The 23,771-nt window shown below is 46.2% G+C and overlaps 1 protein-coding gene across 2 annotated transcripts in view; it reads left to right on the top strand.

The window, feature by feature from the left end:
• The first annotated feature begins 304 nt into the window (after positions 1 to 304).
• Positions 305 to 23,771, top strand: part of LOC133349551 (glycine receptor subunit alpha-3-like) — a 54,218-nt gene continuing 30,751 nt past the window's right edge. Inside the window, exons 1-2 of one of the 2 annotated variants that reach the window (XM_061563110.1) lie at positions 305 to 325; positions 464 to 551. In XM_061563110.1, coding sequence (XP_061419094.1) covers positions 490 to 551 — 62 coding nt within the window. In that variant the 5' untranslated portion in view covers positions 305 to 325; positions 464 to 489. Of the gene's footprint in view, positions 326 to 463; positions 552 to 23,771 lie in introns of those variants that run through there. The other variant, XM_061563111.1, reaches the window with a different exon arrangement.

Here is a 23,771-nt window from a genome sequence, read left to right as displayed (position 1 = left end):
TGCATGCACCCTGCTGCTCAAATGAGAGTGCAGCTACGTGTTCACTTTCGAGAGACTATAAATGCATTGAGTCATTATGCCTAATCAGTCACGATGAGGATCAGTAGCCGGTGTTTGTCATGTCCTATAACTTGAGCAGCACCCAATGACTATTAACTTTATCCAGCAGGGAGCTCCGTTTTAGCACCCAAGATTGACTGCTGCTCCACTCCCTCACACATTCCGCTCGCAGGGTATAAATATACTGAGGCGGCAAACTGGGCTTGCCAGGCGTGACTGACAATTCATATCCTGCATAACTCGCTGAAGTTGCACACCCAAACAGGTGCTCTCCTTTTAAAGCATAAAAAGTAGAATTTTCCAAACACGTATAGATTTGATTGATACGATTAAAGTGATATCAGAAAGAAAACAAGGCGGGACTATCTCTTTATTGCTGATGTAATTTGCCTCTAACTGGCAGCGCGTACAGAAAGCACGGGGCAGAATATGGGTCTCTGGATTTTCAACATTGTGACTTTCTTCTGGATTGCAACGAGGCTGTCTACAAGGTAATGTTGATTACTTGATACAACATGAATCTATATAAAATACAGTCATCCTGTACTGCTCATGCAACGTACATTTCACATTTATTTAACGTTAAAAGAGACATTGCATTTAATTCGCAGAGAAAGATATTATTTTTCAATAGATGTCTATTTTGTAGACAGTTTGAACGATTCCAAAATTACGGTTGACCAATTATGATAAAATGTTCATGATATATTTGTTTCTGACGCGATATTTTTGAACTTTAATAAAAGACACAAACTTGGCTCCTGTCAGGTGTAAATGACTCTGGGATGCGAGTGTCCAACAGTGTGGCTGCCTATGACATGTTCGATGCAGTGACAGCAAAACCCTGCAGTGAACTCCATGTGTCACAGGACCCCTCTTATTCACGTAAAAATATGAGACGTGGCTCTTGATAATAAGTAAAGAAAAACATTGTAAATACATTTTTAACTGTTCATGTTATCGCAATGGGCCCGTCCACAAGCGTAGGCTTCTCTCTCTGGTCGACTGGGTCTCTGTTTAATTCCCTTTACACAGGTGTCTAACGGGTTACGTGCGATTTCCTTTGGCAATTTTGCATTCAGAAAACTCATATTGTGGCAGAAAAACTTCAATAGATTGTTCACACAGGAGCATAATGTCGTCATATATATTTACGTCTCATTATTTAATATAAGGTTTTTTTTAATTTGTGTGTACTCGCACATCTCAGTATTGTAGTTTTTATTTCACATTTTGTGCAAACCACAGCATTTCACAAGCTTAAACGTTTCAGAGTATAATGCCAACATCACTACTAATGAGTCTTGATTCATCTTCTTGGTTCTTTTGGTAAAGTCACGTAGAAGGGATATTGAGCATATTGATTATATTGATGTAGTTTATTTTTTTTACGTGGTGGTTTGGCTGCTGCAGCTCCTTACTATTAAAATTTCCCTCCCTTTATTACTGCTAATCCTACTTCCTCCCTTTATTACTGCTAATCCTACATAATACACGAGCATAATATGACTTTTAGACCCCCCCCCACCACCTACACATTCCACAAGTAGTGACTAATCCCATATCTGCATTTTCCATAAATATGCTAAATTCCTCTGTTGATATGTAAATTCATTTGTCAAGGCGCTCTCCCCCTCTAACCCAGCTTAAATATACGCTGCCAAGCTTGGTGGTGTTCATTCGGACGCTGTCTTTCCAACAGCCCTGTTCTTGACCTGAGGGCGGCTGCTTGCGTTGTGGCCGAAACGTCGTGATAATTTTATTTTATTATGTTTTATTTTATTATTTTATTATTTCCCTTCTATGTGACTTTACCGAAAGAACGAAGAAGATGAATCCCTGCAGTCACGAAAGCTTTAAATCGAAATTTAGTCTTGATTTGAGAAGAGACCTGATGGCTCGTTGGGACATTCTGTCTACAGGAAAGCCACCCACACGGATTCCTATCCAAAGCCTGATTCCCACCACCATCCACCCCAGAAGAACTCCCTCATCAAAACACTATACTATAGGGCCCGTTGCATCTCCGACCAGCACCACCTAGCCAGTGAGCTTGAGCATGTACACCAAGCCCTCAAGATGAATGGCTATTCAAATCGAACAATCCACAAAGCTATATCCCCAACCATGGGGAGAGGACCGTCTGAGGACCCAATCAAAACCATCACCTTGCCATACATAGCAGGTATTAGCAAAAATATTTTCCAAATCTTGAACAAACACAAGATCCAGGTTCGATTCAACACAGTACACAAAATCTGTGATTTGATCCCATCTGTGAGGGATGTGATTCCTGACATGCAATACCCTGGTGTCTACAAACTAAGTTGTGTCTGCAGTTACATGTCTCGGATCGTATTCGCGAACACAAGGCAGGTTTGAAACACGGCAGAACCAATACCTCTGCCGTGGCTGATCACTGTTTTAACGCGGTGGGTTCACACGATATAGTTTTTTCCGAGACCAAGTTACTCTGCAAACCTTCGGGCTACCATCAAAGATTTGTCAATGAAGCCATCCAGATATATAAACACAGACACATTTTCAACCTAGAAGATGGGTACAAACTGAGAAATCATTTGAAGGACGTTATTAACCAGTTTAGGTCATAACTGGCTGTGATTTCCCCTTCCTGCCCGCCTATATAAGCAGCTTCTCTCGACTCTCTGAGTAGAGGGCGACCGAAATTCGGTTTCGGTTTTGGTGCCGAAAGTTGGCAAATGGCCACTTTCGGCATACTGTTGGTTTCAGCCGAAAGTAAATTTGTAACTTTTGGTCTGGTTTCGGTTTCAGCCGAAACTGATATTGACTTTCGGTCGTCAACCGAAGATCTATTTTTAGGATATAACGCTAGTGCTACGTCTATCTCTCTGCCTATCGGCTGGTTAGTCGGCGCTAGGCAATCCTATGCGATACGCTGCAAACACACACACCTCAGCAGCAGCAGCTTAGTAGCGAGGTTACAGCCGTAACGGTGGTCTGCTAATGTCAACAGACGGCAGTCTGCATCTGTATACGTGGGTGGAGTCTCTTTGGCGGGACGACAACAAAGTGCCTCTGTTGTCTGTTCCCAGCCGCCTGCCCGCCTTGGCTTATGTGTTGCGTTCGCTTAAGTCAGGGGTGTCCAAACCTTTTGCAAAGAGGGCCAAATTTGATGAAGTGAAGATGCCCAGGGGCCAATAGTTCCTTCTGACATTTTTTTAACCACAAAAGTTACGTAAAAATACACACTGTTATAAAAAAATTTCATTGTCACAATTACCTTTATTTTTCAAATGACAATGTAACCAAATATAAGCCACTCAGGCAGATGTGAACAACTCTAAAAACACAATTCTGCCTTTCATTCAGTCAGGTAACATTGAACAAACTGTATAGAATACCTTAAATTTCCATGAGTTAAATATCTGTGCCTCATGAACATTTTAAATAGGAGTTATAAGTAATGCAAAGTGGTCTGTTATCATTCAACTTTAAAACAAGTGAATTTTGCCCTTGTCTTTTACAAGATCTTTCAGAAAGCAATAGTTTGTCACATCTACAGGTACATAACATCAACAGTTATAACCAAATTATATTCAAGAGTTTAATAAAACAAGTGCCATAAGTCCAAGTGCATTAGTGTGCTTTAGGCTTTTCACTGTTAATATTGAAAGATGTTACCGTTCAAAATACTCAATTTCAGATTGATCAAGGAACAGATAACTTGCTGACACTAATGAGAAGGGTGATACTGAGATCTAGATTTCAGTAAAGAGACCAGGTCTGGCTTGAGGACAGTGGTTGAGATGCGTAAAATGTCACGCAAGTGGGAGTCACTCATCCTTGACCTCAATCGATTCTTGTTTAAGTTCATGACTGAGAATGTTTGCTCACACAAATATGTGGAGCCGAATAAGCTCAGCATTTTCTTAGCGAATCACCGCATTTCTGGAAACCTGCTTTTGTCCAGCTGCCATTAAAAGTCAACAAGAGAACACTGCTGGTGTTTTCCGCGGCACTCATCATCACACTGCAGCTCAATGAGCTACAGCTGCAACTGTGGAGGAGCACAATCAGGGTCCACGGAGAAGAGAAAACCAACATGTCCTTTTCAATGACTGCAAAGTCCCGAAAACGTTTGTTAAATTCCACAGGAAGAGATGCGTTAGCTGTTGCATAACTCTTCATTTGCGCACCGATGTTGTCCTGTGGGAAACTGTCAATGACCTCTTTCAAAGCTGGGAAGTGCGCGGTGCAGGGCTCTTATTACAAATGGATACATAAATAAATTGCATCTACTTATGGAATGCCACCGCAGGCGGTACCATCGATGGGAATATCCCTGGTCCGGGCACGTGGGCGAGCAGAGGCGTGATGTCTCCACCACAGCGGTTAAAGCAAAATTATTTCCGAAGTCGAATCGCAACTCGAGATCACGACGCCATGAATGTTTAGAGAGGGGGGCCACCGTTTGAAACGCAGTGGGTTGTGCAGCAGGCCGGACTGTGACCGCCACTGCATTATAACCGCATTAGCGCTGCTGCTGATGCTGATGCCGCTGCTACCGCCGCCGCTCCGGTTATGAAATGGAAATCCTTTGAAAAGCAAAGACGTACACACACACAGCCACACACACAAACGGCCACACACACGGCCACCCACACACACGGCCACCCACACACACACAGCCACAAACACACAGCCACACACACAGCCACACACGCACACAACCACACACGCACAAAGACAGCCACACACAGCCACACAACAACAACAACAACCGCCATTCGCCACTAAGTGGCGGTGACGTCACCACGATGCTTGTGCCAGGCCAAGTGCACCTTGAGGCCACGTGAAGTGTCGAAAGCCCGCTGGCAGGAGGTCACGGGGCAGACCCAGCAGGTGCCACGGGTCGACTGACCGAGATGACCGAGATGACTGGCTGATGCACCACCTGTGCCCCCTACTGTGCCAACTTGCTGTGCTTTAGCCACCCGGCGCTCCGCTCGTTGTTGTGAGCGTCGCTCCTCCGCCCTCCGTTGTTGTTGGAGGGCGACTGCCTCCAACTGCCCAGTAGCGTCCTTCACGAGCCTCCTCCACTGAGGCCGATCTTGACACCGCTGGTACCAGTCATCGGCAAGTCCACTCAGCTCCACGTCCTCCTGTACCACATCACTCCATCTCTTCTCCAGCCCGTGCCGCGCCCGTCTAGCCCCCTCGATCCGGCCGAACAAAAGCTGTTTAGGCATGCGGTGGCTGGGCATGCGGGCTACATGACCCAGCCAACGCAGCCTTGCCTGCCGGAGGAGCTCACTGATGGGACTTTGCCCAGATCTTTCAAGGATTTGTGAGCTCCTCACACAATCCAGCCTGGTTAAACCCAGGATGGATCGCAGGCCAGCCTAAATGTTTCTAACCAGTCAAGATGTTCCAATAGGGGCATCCACGTTTCGCAAGCATAGATAAGGGAAGGCATAGCCATTGCCTAGAAGACCCAAAGCTTCGTGTGGAGTGACAGACCAGGTAGCTTCCACACAGCATTACGCAGCCAATGAAAAGATAATGCCGCTAAACTGATTCGGAGTGAGATCTCTGCTGTCAAACCACAGCTGGTCATGAGCGCACTGCCCAGATATGTAAAACTCCGCACTCTCCCTAAAACTTCCCCATCACCAATTGGGAGTTAAGGAGGTGAAGTGTTTTATGTCAAAAAATACCCAGGTAGGTGCTTAGTTTTGGTAGGGCTGATGGCAAGGCCCCACCTCTTTGTGGCACACTCCAAGTTCAGTAGCAGCGCCTCCAACCCCTCCTCTGAGTGAGCAGTCATCACCAGATCATCAGCATACATAACATGGTTGACCAATAGGGAGTCATCCCTGCACCGCACCCGGGTGTCGATCAGCCTCCCATTGTATCTGTACCAGATGGTTATTATTCCGATAGAGTCATCAAAGGCTTCACAAACTATGTGGTTGAAAAATATGTGAAAAATGTGATCAGCCTCCCATTGTATCTGTACCAGATGGAAATTATTATGCTACAGCCATCGAAGACTTCACAAACTACGTGGTTGAAAAATATGTTAAATAATGGGGGAGCCAGAGGATATTCCTGTCGCAACCCCAAGGTGAACAGGGAATGGTTCCTCCGACTCCCAGACACGTAGCTTTACCAGAGCCTGCCCACCATCGTGAAGGTCCTTAATGATTGTGAGCAGAGAGTCAGGGACTCTGAAAGTATGAAGAACAACCCAGAGACCAGGCCTACTGATGGTATCATAGGCCTTGACTAGGTCAATAAACAAGAGATGTAGGTCCTGTTGGAATTCCCTACACCTTTGCTGTAGCAGACGGACAGAAAATATGGCATCTGTGCAAACCACAATGGGACTCCACAAGCTTCTCCTCAGCGTGCCTGGCAAGGCGATTTTGAATAATTATTGTCATGACCTTTCCTGACACATTGAGGAGAGAGATGCCTCTATAATTATTACAGTTTGTGCTGGCCCCCTTCTTGAAGAGCAGGACCACCAGGGCATCCTTTCAATTCTGCAGAACACGTCCAGTGATCCAGACTTTTATTATGATGTCATGTAGGGCAATATGTGCACAAACGCCACCCTCCCTCAGCATTTTGCTTGGGAGATCGTTTCTGCCCGGTGCCTTCCTGGTCTCACACTCTAGATCGCCTTCAGTACTTCCTCAACAGATGGCACCTCAGCCAGTCACTCACAGGAGGTGACTTCTTCTTCCAATATTTGAGGCACAGCAGCCTCAGCAGGGTCATCTCCACTTTGTCCCACAATGTTTTCCAGGCTGAGGTATTTCCCCTCCCCCAGGACCTCACAGAAATGCTCAGAAAATCTGCAAACCTGTTCCTGGGGGTCGGAGATTGGATCACCGTTCTATTCCATAATCATGGTAATAGGTGTGGCGCTGCAAGTTACTTTTTTATGTAATTAAAGAAGGATTTCTGATCGCGGGCCACTGAGGCAGATTCTATTTCCTCAGCAACCCGCGACCACCACCCATCCTTGCAGTGCCTCACGGCTCTCCGAACCTCTGAGCAAAGGCTGCGGTAAGCCTCCTCATTCTCTGACTTGGGATGTTGTAGACGATGAGAGTGGGCCTTTTGCTTTTTCTCAGCCAGCCTGAACACCTCCTCTGTCAAACAGGATCTCTAGGGAGGTCTGAATCGTGTATCCAACACAGACATTGCAGCTGCATGAGCCACAGTCCTAAACCTCGCCCATTTCCCCTCGACATCAGGAGGAGTGGGGGACCATGCCAACCCCAGCCGCAAGCGATGATGAAATTGTTGCTTGCAACTTTCATCAGCTATCTGAGACCAGGCCACTATGGTTGTGAATAGGGTCCTGGGTGTACACCCACCAACGGAGTGGAAGAATGGTAGGCGCATCTTACAGATGACAAGTCGATGGTCAGTGGGCAGATCAGCTGCACAGTAGGTCCTGGTGTCAAGGACATGGGCCAGCATTCACTGTTCTGTCACTATGTAGTCCATAATCAACGTTTTTGGGTTTAGATCGCGTTATTTATAAATGTGTCGTAACCCTCCACCACCCGACACGGCCAATCAGTAAAAAAGTGTCACGTTGACAAAAGACAATTAGTTCACTGCTTTAGCCCACCGGTGTGTTGAAGCGTGAAACCACAACAATTTACAATTTGAGAACGACGTTTCACTGGTAATTGCGATTTAAAGGTTTTTATTAACTTCTCAACGGGTACAAGGAAAACCAAAGAGAGTACTGAAAACCACTCCTTCCCGGGCGCCCCGGTTGGCCCCTTCGAGTCTCCGTCACATCCGCGGGCTCCACCCACATACAATGCAACAAAACAAAGCTCGCCGCCATAACGCACACCGCCCCGTTCCCCTTATTCACATTCATCACCACCATTCACCCATGCGCTTGCTCCATCACATCGCCTTCCCCCGATCGAACACGTACATTCCTCGCCCACATGATTTAGCAGGCCGGCTAAAATGTGCGTGGCCATCCTTCACTATCCCTTCCCTATACCCGCCGGTCCCCTCGCTACCCCACCCCGGGTAGGGGCCACTTCCACTTCACACCTGCGGCCTTGTATCCCAGCCTAACCCGGTCTACTTCCATCACCCTTTCTAGTAACCTCCTCGCCCAGTAGCACACCTCCAACGGTGATATAGGGGACCCATCCAACTCTTTTCTGCGAGCTCCCCACAAGGCCTCCTTTGTCGCGCCTATTATAGCCCACGTTCGATCTCTGTCATCTCCCCGCACCTCCCTTAAGACTCCCCACATAATGTCCCGACTTATCACCTGCGACGGGTAAAACCAGGACAACAGCGGACTGCTCAGTCTCCACACCTCCTGTGCGAAGGGACACCTCACCATGACGTGCACCGCGTCCTCATCTGTGTTGCAGCCCCTCGGGCATTTGGGCGAACGTGCCATTCGGCGAGAAAACATGAAGCCCCTCGTCTCCAATCTATCCCACACCGCCAACCAGGACAGATCTCTCTGTTCTTTTGTGAGCGCCGTTGATGAAGTGTTCCTCCACACTTGACGGTACATAGTCCTCTTCGCGCCCATCACCCCCTCGCAGGCCTCCCCTTCGTTTACTTTGGCCAATACCTCCTTGGAGTTCCACGATCCCCCTCTCTGACTCAAATTGTACTCTTTTATGTAGTCACCCACCGCCGCATTCAGCCATCCTTGTGGCCAGGCCAAGGGCGTGCCCGCCGGTAATTGGGTCATCCCAAGCCCCCTCAGGAGCCACATCAGGCGATACCTTAAATAACACGCGGCCTTCCCCCGGGGCTCTTCGGAAAAGAATAACCTCAAAGTGTTGCACACAAAAATTGAGGACAGCACACGTGCAATATTTGGGGCACCCTTCCCCCCGTTCTCGACGCGTTTACACATCACCACTCTCTTCACTCTATCCATCCCGCCTCCCCAAATGAATTTAAACAACATCGATTCCAGGATTCTTGCCTCCCTCCTACCTGGCGGGTACACATATGCGAGGTAGTTGAGTGTTGGTAAAACCACCACCCTCACTACCAGAATCCTCCCTTCCATCGTGAGCGTCTCCCGGCCCACTTGCCTAACTGTCCCTTTACCTGCTTTATCCTCCCGTCCCAGTTTCGTTCCGCCGACCTTTCTCGGCAAAAGGACACTCCCAAGACCTTGACTTCCTCCGTCTTTATCCCCAACTCAGGCGGCCGACCCTCAAATAGTCTCGGGTCCCCGAAGGCCATCAATTCGCTCTTCCTCGCATTCACCTTCAAGCCGGAGGCCAGGCCGAAGCGGTTTGTCTCCTTCATGGCCCCCCACACTGATGCCACGTCCCTACAGAGCACGACTACGTCATCCATATATAGCGCCACCTTCCCCTGTTCCTTATTCCCGGAGATGGTCACTCCCTTAATCTCCTCATTGTTTCTTATTGCCTGTGCAAGGGGTTCCATACACATTACAAATAGAACCGCGGACATCGGGCACCCCTGTCTCACCCCTGACTCTACTGGAATTGTCCCCGAGAGCTCCCCATTTATCAGTAGTCTGGTCTTGAGCCCTTGGTAAAGACGCCTCACCCAATCGACCAAGGGTCCCCTCACTCCTATTTTTTCCAACACTGCGAACATATACTCGTGCGAGAGGCGGTCGAAAGCCTTCTCAAGATCCAGGCTAAGAAGCCCTAGGGGGCATCCCCTCTCTCCTTCTACCTCTATTGCCTCCCTTAATAAAATCAGGGAGTCCGAAATCCTTCTTCCTGGCACCGCACACGTCTGGTCGGGTTCGATTACTCCCTCCACCACCTTCCCCAGTCGCGTCGCAGCTATTTTTGCCATAATCTTGTAGTCCGAGTTCAGGAGCGTAACTGGACGCCAGTTTCCCAACTCTCTCCGGTCCCCCTTCTTATACATCAGTATGATGAGCCCCTCACACATTTCTTCTGGCACCAGTCCACCCTCCAGCATTTCCCTATACATCTGCAGCATGTCCCCTTTCATTAAATCCCAGAATGTAATATAGAATTCTGCTGGAATTCCATCCAGTCCTGGCGTCCTATTCTTATTCTGCCTCCTCACTGCCTCCTCCACTTCCTCCATCTGGATCCTCCCTCCCAGTACCTCTGGGTTCTTAACCTCATGTCTTAGCTCCCCTAGTAGTGCCTCCCTTATTCCCTTATCCGTTCCCTTCCTCCCATACAACTCCCCATAGTACTCCTCCGCTATCTCTATCATACCCTCTGTCGTTGCCTGCCTGCCTCTGACCGGACTCACCAATTCCCTAAGTGTGTTGTCTCCTGCCTTGCATTTCTTAAAGAAGAAACTCGTACATTTCTCTCCCTGTTCCGTTTCCCCGACCCTTGCCCTGTGTGCCATTTGTTTGACTCTTTTCTCCAATACCGAGGATAACCTTCCCTTCAATCTCCGTATATCCTCACCCACCGGGAATCCCAGCTCAAGTAACCTGTGCTTCTTCTCGATTCTAGCGTTCCACAGCTGCAGTTCCCTGTTTACACTCCTCCTTCTACTATGTGTCTGGAAGAGGGCCTTTATCCGTCCCTTCACCATGCTCCACCACTCCACCCTCGTGGCAAAGCATTCCTGCAGGGTCGTCCAGTCTTCGTACTTTCTTACAAAGTCTTCCACAACCCTTCTGTCTTCCAACAGGCTCACATTCATTTTCCAGGTTCCCTTCCCCATCTTCAGGCCACCTGGAATACCGAGCTTTGCCTTCACCAAATTGTGATCTGACAAGGGGAAGGGTTCCAGGTCTGCTCCATCCACCTTCACATTGGCAGACACAAAGATGAAATCTATTCGTGATTGCCTTCTACCACCCTTATCCGACCACGTGTATCCCGGTCTCACCGGGTGTACCTTTCTGAAGGTGTCAGTCATTTTAAAATCCTCTATCAGCTCCTTCAACTTCCTAGAGGAAGGATCGAGCCTCCTCCTCCCAGCCACCGATAATAGGTCTGCCAGGCACAACGGGCAGTTAAAATCACCCCCCATTATGACTTGCCGTCTCGTCACGAGTAGGGTCGCTACATTATTCCATAGGTCCACTCTTTCTGTGCACGTCGTGGGGGCGTACACATTTATTAGTCTCAGGTCTGCCTCTCCATAAGACACGTCCACATAATGGAGGCGGCCCGGGATCACCTCTTGGGACCCGACTATCTGTATACCCCTCCTGCCTAGGAGGGTAACCACCCCCGTGCATCGATTTTCATTACTGCAGCAACAGCAGCAGCTGCAGCAGCAACAGCAGCAGCTGCAGCAACAACAGCAGCTGCAGCAACAGCAGCAGCAGCTGCAGCAACAGCAGCTGCAGCAACAGCAGCAGCTGCAACAACAGCAGCAGCTGCAGCAGCTGCAGCAACAACAGCAGCGGCAGCAGCAGCAACAGCAGCAGCTGCAGCAACAGCAGCAGCAGCTGCAGCAACAACAGCAGCAGCTGCAGCAACAACAGCAGCTGCAGCAACAACAGCAGCAGCTGCAGCAACAGCAGCAGCTGCAGCAACAACAGCAGCAGCTGCAGCAACAACAGCAGCAGCTGCAGCAACAACAGCAGCAGCTGCAGCAACAACAGCAGCAGCAGCAGCAACAACAGCAGCTGCAGCAACAACAGCAGCAGCTGCAGCAGCAACAGCAGCAGCAGCTGCAGCAGCAACAGCAGCAGCTGCAGCAGCAACAGCAGCAGCTGCAGCAACAGCAGCAGCTGCAGCAACAACAGCAGCAGCTGCAGCAGCAGCAGCTGCAGCAACAACAGCAGCAGCTGCAGCAACAACAGCAGCAGCTGCAGCAACAACAGCAGCTGCATCAACAACAGCAGCAGCTGCAGCAACAACAGCAGCAGCTGCAGCAACAGCAGCAGCTGCAGCAACAACAGCAGCAGCTGCAGCAGCAACAGCAGCAGCTGCAACAACAACAGCAGCAGCAGCTGCAGCAACAACAGCAGCTGCAACAACAACAGCAGCTGCAACAACAACAGCAGCAAGATGGCGGCGGCGTGTGCGGCCACGTGTGCGTTGTGCTGCATGGGTGTGGGCTGTGCGTGAGAGTGGGTGAGGGTGAGCTGCGTGTGAGTGAGCTGTGTGTGTGTTTAAATTTAGTGTTTTAAAGATGTCAATTCACCTGCTGTGTATCTTACTACTGTCCCTCCCGGCCATATCTAGTGCCACACTCAACTCTACAAATGGCTACCCGCGTTACTTCGCGTCAATACTTATTGCTAAATTTGCAACTACACCTGCTAATGAAACAACTTATAGACACTTCTACACTCCATCATTATATCCTTTTAAACCCTATCTTTGTCCCATTACTTCACCAGCACTCCTTCCAAACTTCATTCTGCTCTTAAAAATAACACCATCTGCGAGCTGCTGCTATTCGTCCAAGGTTCGTCGCTCTTCATCCTTTCACAGAAAATACCTGTGCAAACTATTAATTCTACTTTTCTTATTTCTGGGTGGTATTGAGCTTCATCCTGGACCAAATGTAAAGAACTCATATAATTCTGTAGATTTTTCTGGCAGAAAAGGTGTTGGTGTTCTACATATCAACATCAGAGGGCTTTTGATTAAATTAAGTCAACTAAAACTAGAAGTAGCAAATCTTGACCCGGACATATTTTGCCTAACAGAAACATTTCTCACTCCTGCCGTCAATGACTTGCAGATTACGATTGACAACTACAATCTTTTTCGGCTTGACCGAGGATCTAAAGGAGGTGGAATTGCCATCTATGTTCGTAATACTATTGCATGTTCACCAGCTCACTCCTTGTTTAAAAAATGTTGCTTTGAAGGTCTGGCTCTCAGAATAACTCTCCCTAATAATCAACACATATTGGTAGTGTGCTGCTATAGACCGCCTAGTGGGAAGGATGTTGAAGCTGCATCTGCACTGAGAGAGCTTCTTGGGGGCCTCCCTAAAGGTGAAATAGTTTTAGTGGGTGATCTAAATTGGAATTGGCTAAACCCGCCGGCCGTGGCCACAAATTTTGCAGATGAATTTAACCTGTTTCAATTAATAAATGTCCCCACAAGACCCAACCTAAAAAATCCGGGACAGTCATCTCTGCTTGACGTCCTATTGACAAATGCCCCTCACAATTTCGCACTGACTGGTGTTCTAGGTAATAACCTTAGTGATCACTCCTTCATTTTTGGGGTGAGATCATCAGCCAGACCCAAAGCCCCCCCTAAATTGGTTGAGAAGCACTCCATGAGACACTTCAGCACTCAGGCATTTACTAATGATGTGCTTCACTCGGATATTGACAAGGTCTGTGATATTCCAAACCTGACTACGGCTTGGGAGACCTTCAGGTACACGTTTCTCCAAATTCTTAACAAACATGCTCCGTTGGTTAAATTTAAAACTAAAGGCAACCGTCCACCATGGTTTGATCCTGTGATTACAAAGCTCATGAAAACTAGGGACAAGGCTTGGGCATGTGCTCAGAAAAGTAATTTGGTCAATGACTGGCTAGAATACAGGATTTTAAGGAATAGATGCGTCAAAAAAATACGGCATGCAAAAAATAACTACTTCTCTTCCACTCTCCTTGAATCTCATGGAAATGCCAGGATTTTCTGGAAAACAATCAAATGTATCGAAAAGGCATCCAAAACAGATCATCTGCCCGTTCAGCTTAACCGAAATGGGGAATATTTTTCAGATCCCCAAAAAATAGTTGACAATTTTAACCTTCATTTTTCTGAAGCTGGTACCCTATTTGATAATGTATTGGGAGTCACCCCTGCTCATGCAAATTCCTACACTCCTGTCCAAACATTAAGCGAATTTAGTTTTCAGCCAATCCACGAAAGTAATGTTCTGAAACAACTGTCCTACCTCAAAGGGTCCTCCTCTACCGGAGCAGATAGTATTCCCGTCTTTGCTCTACTAACTGTTGGTCACCTAATATACAAACCTATAGCCCATATTTTCAACCTGTCCATCAAAGAAGCATCAGTTCCTCTAGAATGGAAACATTCCTATGTTCGTCCACTTCACAAAGGGGGCCCTAAAGATGATCCAAATAACTACCGACCTATCTCAATTTTGTCCCCGTTGATGAAAATTTTTGAAAAATTATTGACCTACCAAATTAGCAGTTTCCTGTCCGCCAACAATCTATTACATCTAAAACAATCTGGGTTCCGAAAAAAATACAGCACCACATCTGCTGCATTAGACTCTCTGAATCACATTTACAGTAGCCTTGATAATAAGCAGTACTGCGCCTGTCTTTTTCTTGACTTGTCCAAAGCTTTTGATACAGTAGACCACAACATCCTGCTTAGTAAAATAAGTTGCCTCGGTTTTTCCGAAAACACAGTAAAATGGTTAAAAAATTACCTCTTTTCTCGCACCCAAACTGTATTCACAGATGGTTGGAGGTCAAACAGTGTTAAGATAACAAAAGGGGTTCCACAGGGTTCCATTCTCGGCCCCCTCTTGTTTTCTCTTTATGTAAATGACTTGGGCACTGAACTGGATTATTCCAGGGTAAATCTTTTTGCAGATGACACGGTACTAATTACTGCTGGCCGCTCTCCGGATGACGTGATTGCTAAGCTCCAGAGTGATTTCAACAAACTACAACATCAGCTAGTTGCTCTTAAACTAGTCCTAAATCCTGCCAAAACCAAGGTGCTATGCTTCTCACCAGGACTAAAGCGGGAAGTTATTTTTCCCCAATTACATACCTTAAATAATGATCAAATAGAGCAAGTCAAGATCTATAAGTATCTTGGGGTCATCCTGGATTCAAAACTGAATTTTGAAGATCACATTGATTATATTGGGAAAAAGACAAAAATTAAAATTGGTTTTCTATATCGACACAAGCACTGCTTCCCTCCTATGTTCCGTTTGGAATTGATTAAAGCTACCATACTGCCTCTACTTGATTACTGTGACATTGTGTATAAATCAGCCCCAAGTACTGTACTTAAGAAGCTTGACTCAATGTATCACTCGGCCTTAAGATTTGCATTGAACTGCCCATATAGGACTCACCACTGTGATCTCTACATTGGGTCAAACTTAACATCTCTGAATGTTCGACGGCTTGTGCACCAGATCTTATTTATTCATGATGTACTTGCAAAAAAATCTGCAGATTACCTGCTGGATCTCGTCTCTGTTTCAAAGAACAAATTTGACCTAAGGTCTACACTCATTTACCAGCTTAATATTCCCTATTGCCGTACATATACTGGAGGAAGGGCCTTTGCTATTGATGCCCCCAGGGTCTGGAATGCTGTTGCAAATAAATTGAAACTTGAGTCACTACCTATGAGATCTTCACTCAAAACTGCTTTAGAGGAGTTGTACACCCCTAGCTGCCAGTGCTATTCAGTGACCTAAAATAAAATGTTTCGCTCCGGATGATCGCTACAAAGTATGACCTGTGTTTTGATTTAGTGTGCTGATCTTAAAGGTGCATTGAAAAATTACAATACTCCGATTGATGCTCCTGCTGTTGTGGAGTGACTCATGCAGCCAGCTATGGCTGCAGGGTTTTGGTAGTACATGTTGTTTATGCCATTTATTGTGAAAATTCCGTCAGTTCCTATGATTGCTTTTTCATTGCCTTCATGGCTTTATTTTGGTGATTTCGAAAAGTGTATTGGTTTAGCCATGTTTGTGTTGTTGTAGTACAGAGTTAGACTGATGGCCTTAATCTAAGTTGTCTTGTGGTTGTTGTTGTTGTTTGACTTGCATCCCACTGGGATTTTTGCACACAGCGTTGGTGTACGGTGTTTTTTCTGCAATATTTTTGCTGTCTTTTCTTGGATTTTCTGTTTGCACTTAGTCACATATTCACTTTAAGATGTTTTTTTGTTCATGTTTTTGTTTTTTGTTTGTTGCGGTTGCACCCGATTCAAGAGCTGAATGGCTCACAGGGCTATACCTAATAAATGAACTTGAACTTGAACTTGAACTTGAAAAGTAGTAGCCATCCCAGCTCTCCAACAGCTCCTCCCGGCCCAGGGTGTATGGTAGGTGGCATTCCTGGAGGAAGACCACCTCCCACTTGGTAGCCTGTAGCAGTTGTATTATTGCTCCTCTCCTCCCCTTTCCCTTCAAGCTCCTCACATTTACGGACGCCACGGAAAGTTCCATGTTGGGATGTGTCTCAGTCCGAAGTGGCCTTCTCCGCTCGCCCTCCGTAACCGTCTTCATTCGCCAGTTCCCGCAATTTTATTTTGCCCCTTGTTCTCAAGAGTGTCCCCCTGCGCCGGCTCTCCACCCTTTCCTCCATCCGCTCCCTCGAGGCCTCTGTGTCCAGCGAGGAGTCCGAGGATTCCGTGCTGCCTAAAGGGGCGCCTCTTTTTGGGGCTCTCCGTATCCTCCTTTTCCTTCCGATTGGTCCCTCCCATGTCTCGCTACTGCCTTCCTCCTGCTGTCGTTCCCCTTTTCCTTCCTCCTCCTCCACCGCCTCCGCCCAGTCTTCCACAGGTCGTCTCGGAGAATGCTGCCCATGCCGTCGCTCCCCTCCCCCGCCAGCCCCCCTTCCTGCTCGCTCGATGTCGATTCTGCTCTTTTTGCATGCCTCTCCCTTTCTCCCCCTCCATCCGTCGCTGGTGGCTGCTGCTCAGCCACCTCCCCACGTCCTTCCCTCACCAGTTCCTTATCCGGGTCCAGTTTGGTTCCACCCCCTTCCTCATCCCTCACTCCTCCTACCCTATACGCCCTAACCTTGTTGGCGTACGACTCCGGACAATTTTTGTACAGATGTTCTCGGCTACCGCAGAGGTTACATTGTGCCGGAACACTGCATTCTTCTACCTCGTGGTCCAGTGCCTTGCATCTATAGCAGACTTTTGTCTTGCACACTGCAGCCAGGTGACCGCTGCCCCCACACCTCCTACACAGTTTAGGTTGTCCGGCATACACAACATATCCCCGGTTGCCTCCTATGTTCAGGGCACTCGGGATGTGTCTCAAGGTCCCTCCCTCTGTTTTCAGCCGCACCCTCCATTGTCTTGCCCCTGTCCATATCCCCACTGAGTCCCTCACCTTTTTACAGCCCGACAGTACCGAGCAGTGCTGTCTTAGCCAGACCTCCACGTCGTGGTCATGTAGGGCTTCATTGTATAGGAAAATAGTCACCACCTTCGTGTCCAGCTCTGATAACAGTTGTAGCTTCATTGATATCAATGGCTTTTCCTCCGCCTTTTCCTCGAAGCGGGTCATAAATCTTTGTAGCAGGGGGCTTGAGTTGAAGCTTACATCAAACGCCCTCCCTCCCGGCAGAGTTATCAAACAGTACAAGTCTGTCGGCTCTATTTGTAGCAAGCCCATCATTATTGACCGTACAAAGGTCGCTCGGTCGATGGTCACTTCTTCTGCTACCTCGTCCTTCATCATTACTCTGACGCAATTATGTCGTTTGACATGAGGTCGTGTCAGACTCACCCCTGCCCCGCCTCGCCATTTCCCGTCTCGTTCCCGGGGCCTCCCAGCTCCCACCGGTCCAGCGTCCACTGTCGCGTTCTCCCTCCGGGCCTCCCCCTGCCCCAGGGTTGCTGGCGTCTCTCTGGCTTCGTTCCCCACCCTCCGCTCGGGGGCACCCGCATCTCTGCGTCCGGACGCCGTACCTTTTTCTCCTCGGCCTCCCTCACCCACTCCATCAGCTCCCGCCCTCCCATCCAGTTCCTCCATCCTCTCCTTCTGCCGTGCCTCCGCCACGTTCCCCTCCATCCGTCTCCATGCCTCCTCCACGCATCCCCCTTCTGCCAGCGGGTCGGTCTGGTTGCCCCAGTCCCCTCCGGCAGCGTAGGTGGTGTCGGTGGCCCTCTGCTTTCGCCGCGTCTTCTTATCTCCTGCAGTCACCGTCTGGCCGACTCTGTCGTCCCAGGCTCCCTCAGCAGTGCAGGTGGCATTCATTTCTCTTGACGCACTCCCTGCTTCCTTTTCATCTGCTGCGAGCATAAGCTGGGCGGCTCGGTCATCCCGGTCTCCTTCAGCAACTCGGGTGGCCCTCGTGGTCCTTGACTCTTGCCGTTTCCCCTCTTCGTCTGTTGCGATTTCCGTCTCCATTCTCCAGCAGTCCCCGCTTCTTGGCAGCGTGGTCATCCCTGGCCACACGGTCAGGGCCCTCGCAGGCCTCGGGGCTGGTGGCTAGGTCTCACTTGAGATCCGGACGGGCTGGAAGGATCACCTCGATGCTCCTGGTGTCTCCCCTGGCAAGCCAGGGCAGTTTCCCCCTCATCGGGCAATTCGCCAGAATGGTGAGGCTCTGCTGTGTCTCCCGTTCTTATATAGAGCAGCAACAGGGTGACGTCATCATTAACTCATTAACTCATCAGATGCAAAGATTTGAGGGGGGGGGGTTATTGTAATTATATACTAGATTAGTAATCAGGCTATTGTTACGATGCGAGTTGTAGATTAGTAATCATTTGGAATGTGTTTTATTGTGATTATGCAACATTAGTAATCAGTTAGTGTTTGTTTCTCTTATAAGGAATTGTAATATATCTTATTTAATAATACGCTTCCAGGCTGCACTAAGCCTGTAGCTGTCTGAGCGATTAAAGTTATTTCTGTTTCTCTCAATTTCAATGGATTCTCTAATTAGCCTTTGCCAGTAGTAACTAGTTTTACACAACACTTCAACGTTGTCAAAATCAATTGAGTGTCCCTGTTGGCATGCATGTTCTGCCACTGCCGACAGTTGTGTTTGCGATAGTTTAACATTTCTCTGGTGTTCTTTTAGTCTTACACTAACGTTACGCCCTGTCTGTCCAATATAGCATCTGCCACATACACAATTAATCCGATATACACCTTCTGTTGATAATTTAGGTAATTCGTCTTTAGTGCACGTTACTAGTTGTTGAATTTTGTGTACTGTACCAAATTTTACTGTAATGTTTGCTTTTGCAAAACACGGGCTAGTTTGTCAGTTACTCCTGAGATAAATGGTATTTTTATTGTTTTAATAATCTGATCGCTTTCAGCAGTGTTGCTTTGCGACCGTGATTTGGCATTTAGTGCTCTGTTAATTTGAGCATTATTGTAGCCATTCTGTCTTAGTGCTTCTTTAACATGTTTAATCTCTCTCACTAGACTTTCACCATCTGACACTGTTTTAGCCCGATGTATGAGCGTCTTGATAAGAGAGGATTTCTGAGCTGGGTGATGATGCGAATCTGCATTCAGATAGGCATCAGTGTGCGTTTGCTTTCTGTAAACGCTGTGTGTTATTTTACCATTTAGGCCATGCCCAAGTAAAATATCCAGGAACGAGAGTGTGTTATTCACCTCCATTTCGATGGTGAACTGAATGGCCGGGTTTTGTGCATTGAGATGGTTTAGAAAATCGTTCAGTGTATCTTTACCATGTGGCCAGACAACCAAAGTGTCATCCACATATCTAAACCAAAAGGATGGTTTTAATGTGCTCGAGGCAAGTGCTCTGGTTTCAAAGTTTTCCATGTACAAATTTGCTATAGCAGGAGATAAAGGAGAGCCCATTGCTGCTCCCTCTCTTTGTTTAAAGAATTCGCCTCTCCATAAGAAGTGTTATTTAAACAATTGTCAGCGAGTTTCGGAATATCTTTTGGTAAACCTGTATTCTTTACCAGTGTATCAAGTAATTTAAGCGACTCGCTCACTGGAACCTTAGTGAATAGCGAAATCATATCAAAACTCACCAAAATATCATTAGGGTTAAGTTTAATATCTTTGATCATATTCACAAGATGTTCTGAATTTCTTATGAATGATGATGTCCTACCGATGTAGGGCTGTATTTGTTTAGTTACATATTTTGCCAATTTATATGTGGCAGAGCCAATTGTACTGACTATGGGTCGTAAAGGGATGCCGATTTTATGGATCTTTGGTAGCCCATACAGTCTAGGTGGTTTTGAAGCCCTTGGCTTAATTAGGAATTGCTCATTTTTTGGGATTAATGAATTTGCAATGATTGCAGTAGTCTTACGTTCCAAAGTATTAGTTGGATCTCGTTTAATTTTAATGTAGGTACTTTCCTCTAATAAATCTTTAATTTTATTATCATAATCGGCTCGTGACATCACTACAGTAGTGCGGCCCTTATCAGCTGCTAGGATTTGAATATCTTTATTTAGACAAAGCTCTCTTAAGGCTTTTGCATCGTTCGAGCTAATATTTACTTTTGGTACTTTACTATTCTCAATTATTTTGGCCTCTATGGAGAGGATACTTTTCTTAAAACCAGAAAATTGGAGAAGCTCCGCATTAAGTGGATGAAATTGATATCTTCATTGGCGTTCCTCAAAAGGTGCAGAGATTCGAAGGTAATACCAAACGCAGTTAAAATAACACATCACATAAAGTCTTCTAAAGCTAACAAAATACTACACAAAGCTAGCGAATTATTATTAATAGAGAGAATACAACACAACAGGAGTGAATTATCCAACATTTCTGAATCGCTAAAGCATTTACATTTAAATATAAGCAATAGTGTGTCCATGCATGATTGGAATATAATCGATACTATAACACAACAATCGGCTGATAATGTGTTTAATCTAACAAATGCTAACCAAATTAACAAATTTTCTAGACTTTACAATAAACAAATCCCTATTAAAAACGAACAATTTAAAAACAAAACCGTAATAAACTTGACTAACACTGATTTAACCACTGACATGATTTCTGTCCTTTCTTAAGGCATCAACTTTGCCGTTACCCCACGCACAATTCCAGTGGATGAGATAATTGCTGAGGTAGAATCGGCAGTAAGACTCCTTCCACATAATGAGGCAGAGATGACTAGACACGAGGTTGCCAAAATAATTGAGAATAGTAAAGTACCAAAAGTAAATATTAGCTCGAACGAGGCAAAAGCCTTAAGAGAGCTTCGTCTAAACAAAGATATTCAAATCCTAGCAGCTGATAAGGGCCACACTACTGTAGTGATGTCACGAGCCGATTATGATAATAAAATTAAAGATTTATTAGAGGAAAGTACCTACATTAAAATTAAACGAGATCCAACTAATACTTTGGAACTTAAGACTACTGCAATCATTGAAAATTCATTAATCCCAAAAAATGAGCAATTCTTAATTAAGCCAAGGGCTTCAAAACCACCTAGACTGTATGGGCTACCAAAGATCCATAAAATCGGCATCCCTTTACGACCCATAGTCAGTACAATTGGCTCTGCCACATATAAATTGGCAAAATATGTAACTAAACAAATACAGCCCTACATCGGTAGGACATCATCATTCATAAGAAATTCAGAACATCTTGTGAATATGATCAAAGATATTAAACTTAACCCTAATGATATTTTGGTGAGTTTTGATGTGATTTCGCTATTCACTAAGGTTCCAGTGAGCGAGTCGCTTAAATTACTTGATACACTGGTAAAGAATACAGGTTTACCAAAAGATATTCCGAAACTCGCTGACCATTGTTTAAATAACACTTACTTCTTATGGAGAGGCGAATTCTTTAAACAAAGGGAGGAAGCAGCAATGGGCTCTCCTTTATCTCCTGCTATAGCAAATTTGTACATGGAAAACTTTGAAACCAGAGCACTTGCCTCGAGCACATTAAAACCATCCTTTTGGTTTAGATATGTGGATGACACTTTGGTTGTCTGGCCACATGGTAAAGATACACTGAACGATTTTCTAAACCATCTCAATGCACAAAACCCGGCCATTCAGTTCACCATGGAAATGGAGGTGAATAACACACTCCCGTTCCTAGATATTTTACTTGGGCATGGCCTAAATGGTAAAATAACACACAGCGTTTACAGAAAGCAAGCGCACACTGATGCCTATCTGAATGCAGATTCGCATCATCACCCAGCTCAGAAATCCTCTCTTATAAAGACGCTCATACATCGGGCTAAAACAGTGTCAGATGGTGAAAGTCTAGTGAGAGAGATTAAACATGTTAAAGAAGCACTAAGACAGAATGGCTACAATAATGCTCAAATTAACAGAGCACTAAATGCCAAATCATGATCGCAAAGCAACACTGCTGAAAGCGATCAGATTATTAAAACAATAAAAATACCATTTATCTCAGGAGTAACTGACAAACTAGCCCGTGTTTTGCAAAAGCAAAACATTACAGTAAGATTTGGTACAGTACACAAAATTCAACAACTAGTAACGTGCACTAAAGACGAATTACCTAAATTATCAACAGAAGGTGTATATCGGATTAATTGTGTATGTGGCAGATGCTATATTGGACAGACAGGGCGTAACGTTAGTGTAAGACTAAAAGAACACCAGAGAAATATTAAACTATCGCAAACACAACTGTCGGCAGTGGCAGAACATGCATGCCAACAGGGACACTCAATTGATTTTGACAACGTTGAAGTGTTGTGTAAAACTAGTTACTACTGGAAAAGACTAATTAGAGAATCCATTGAAATTGAGAGAAACAGAAATAACTTTAATCGCTCAGACAGCTACAGGCTTAGTGCAGCCTGGAAGCGTATTATTAAATAAGATATATTACAATTCCTTATAAGGGAAACAAACACTAACTGATTACTAATGTTGCATGATCACAATAAAACATTCCAAATGATTACTAATCTACAACTCGCATCGTAACAATAGCCTGATTACTAATCTAGTATATAATTACAATAGCCCCCCCCCTCAAATCTTTGCACCTGATGAGTTAATGATGACGTCATCCTGCTGCTGATCTATATAAGAACGGGAGACACAGCAAAGCCTCACCATTCTGGCGAATTGCCCGATGATGCTGGATGCAATTACCAGCGAAACGTCGTACTCAAATTGTAAATTGTTGTGGTTTCACGCTTCAACACACCGGTGGGCTAAAGCAGTGAACTAATTGTCTTTTGTCAAGGTGACACTTTTTTACTGATTGGCCGTGTCGGGTGGTGGAGGGTTACGACACATTTATAAATAACGCGATCTAAACCCAAAAACGTTGATTATGAATAATATTGGTCGCGAAAGCCTACGTGTTAAACTGACTATGTAGTCCAGCAGATGTTCTTGATTGGACCCGGCATGCATCCACGCTGTTGTGTGGATGCGCTGATGCCAAAACAGCGTGTTGAAATTTACAAGCCTTTGGGCTGCAAAAAAATCTAGCAGCCTCCTACAATTGTTATTGAGCTGATCTGGCCCATGCCTTCCAATCACCCCAGACCAGGTGCCAGCATCATGACCAACTTGGGCATTAAAGTCACCCAACAAAATGACTCTATCCCGAGGGGCCACTTTAGCTAGCACCTGTGACAGAAGGTCATAGAAGGCATCTGACTCATTGGCCTTGCCTGCATCCCTCCACGGATGTTCGTCTTCGGTGGGGGCAGAAGTAATCATGACCACTTCTCCTCACCTCTGGTTGATGGGCATGCGAGCCAAAAGTAGCCTGGGGCTTACAGCTTCCCACACCTCACCACCACGTTCCCACACCCCCTTCATTAGTTTGTATAGAAGAAGAGCCACTCCCTATTGTTTGGCAGTCTCCTGTCCCAAGTAGAGGACTGTCCACCCCTCGTGGTGGCAAGAGCCAGAGCCGGTCCACGGGACCTCCTGAATGCCACAGAGATCCAAGTGGTACCGGTTCAGCTCCCGACAGAGGAGTGGCAGCCTCTCCTCCGCAGTGAGCATTCAAACATTCAACGTGGCCACTCGCAGTGGCTTTTTTCTGTTTCTGGAGGA

Source organism: Lethenteron reissneri, chromosome 30 (genome assembly GCF_015708825.2).
Source record: "Lethenteron reissneri isolate LAM-NWPU_2019-01 chromosome 30, ASM1570882v1, whole genome shotgun sequence".
In the NCBI taxonomy this organism is placed as follows: domain Eukaryota; kingdom Metazoa; phylum Chordata; class Hyperoartia; order Petromyzontiformes; family Petromyzontidae; genus Lethenteron; species Lethenteron reissneri.
Note: the sequence above shows the minus strand (reverse complement) of the source record. Positions and strands in the feature narration are given on the sequence as shown.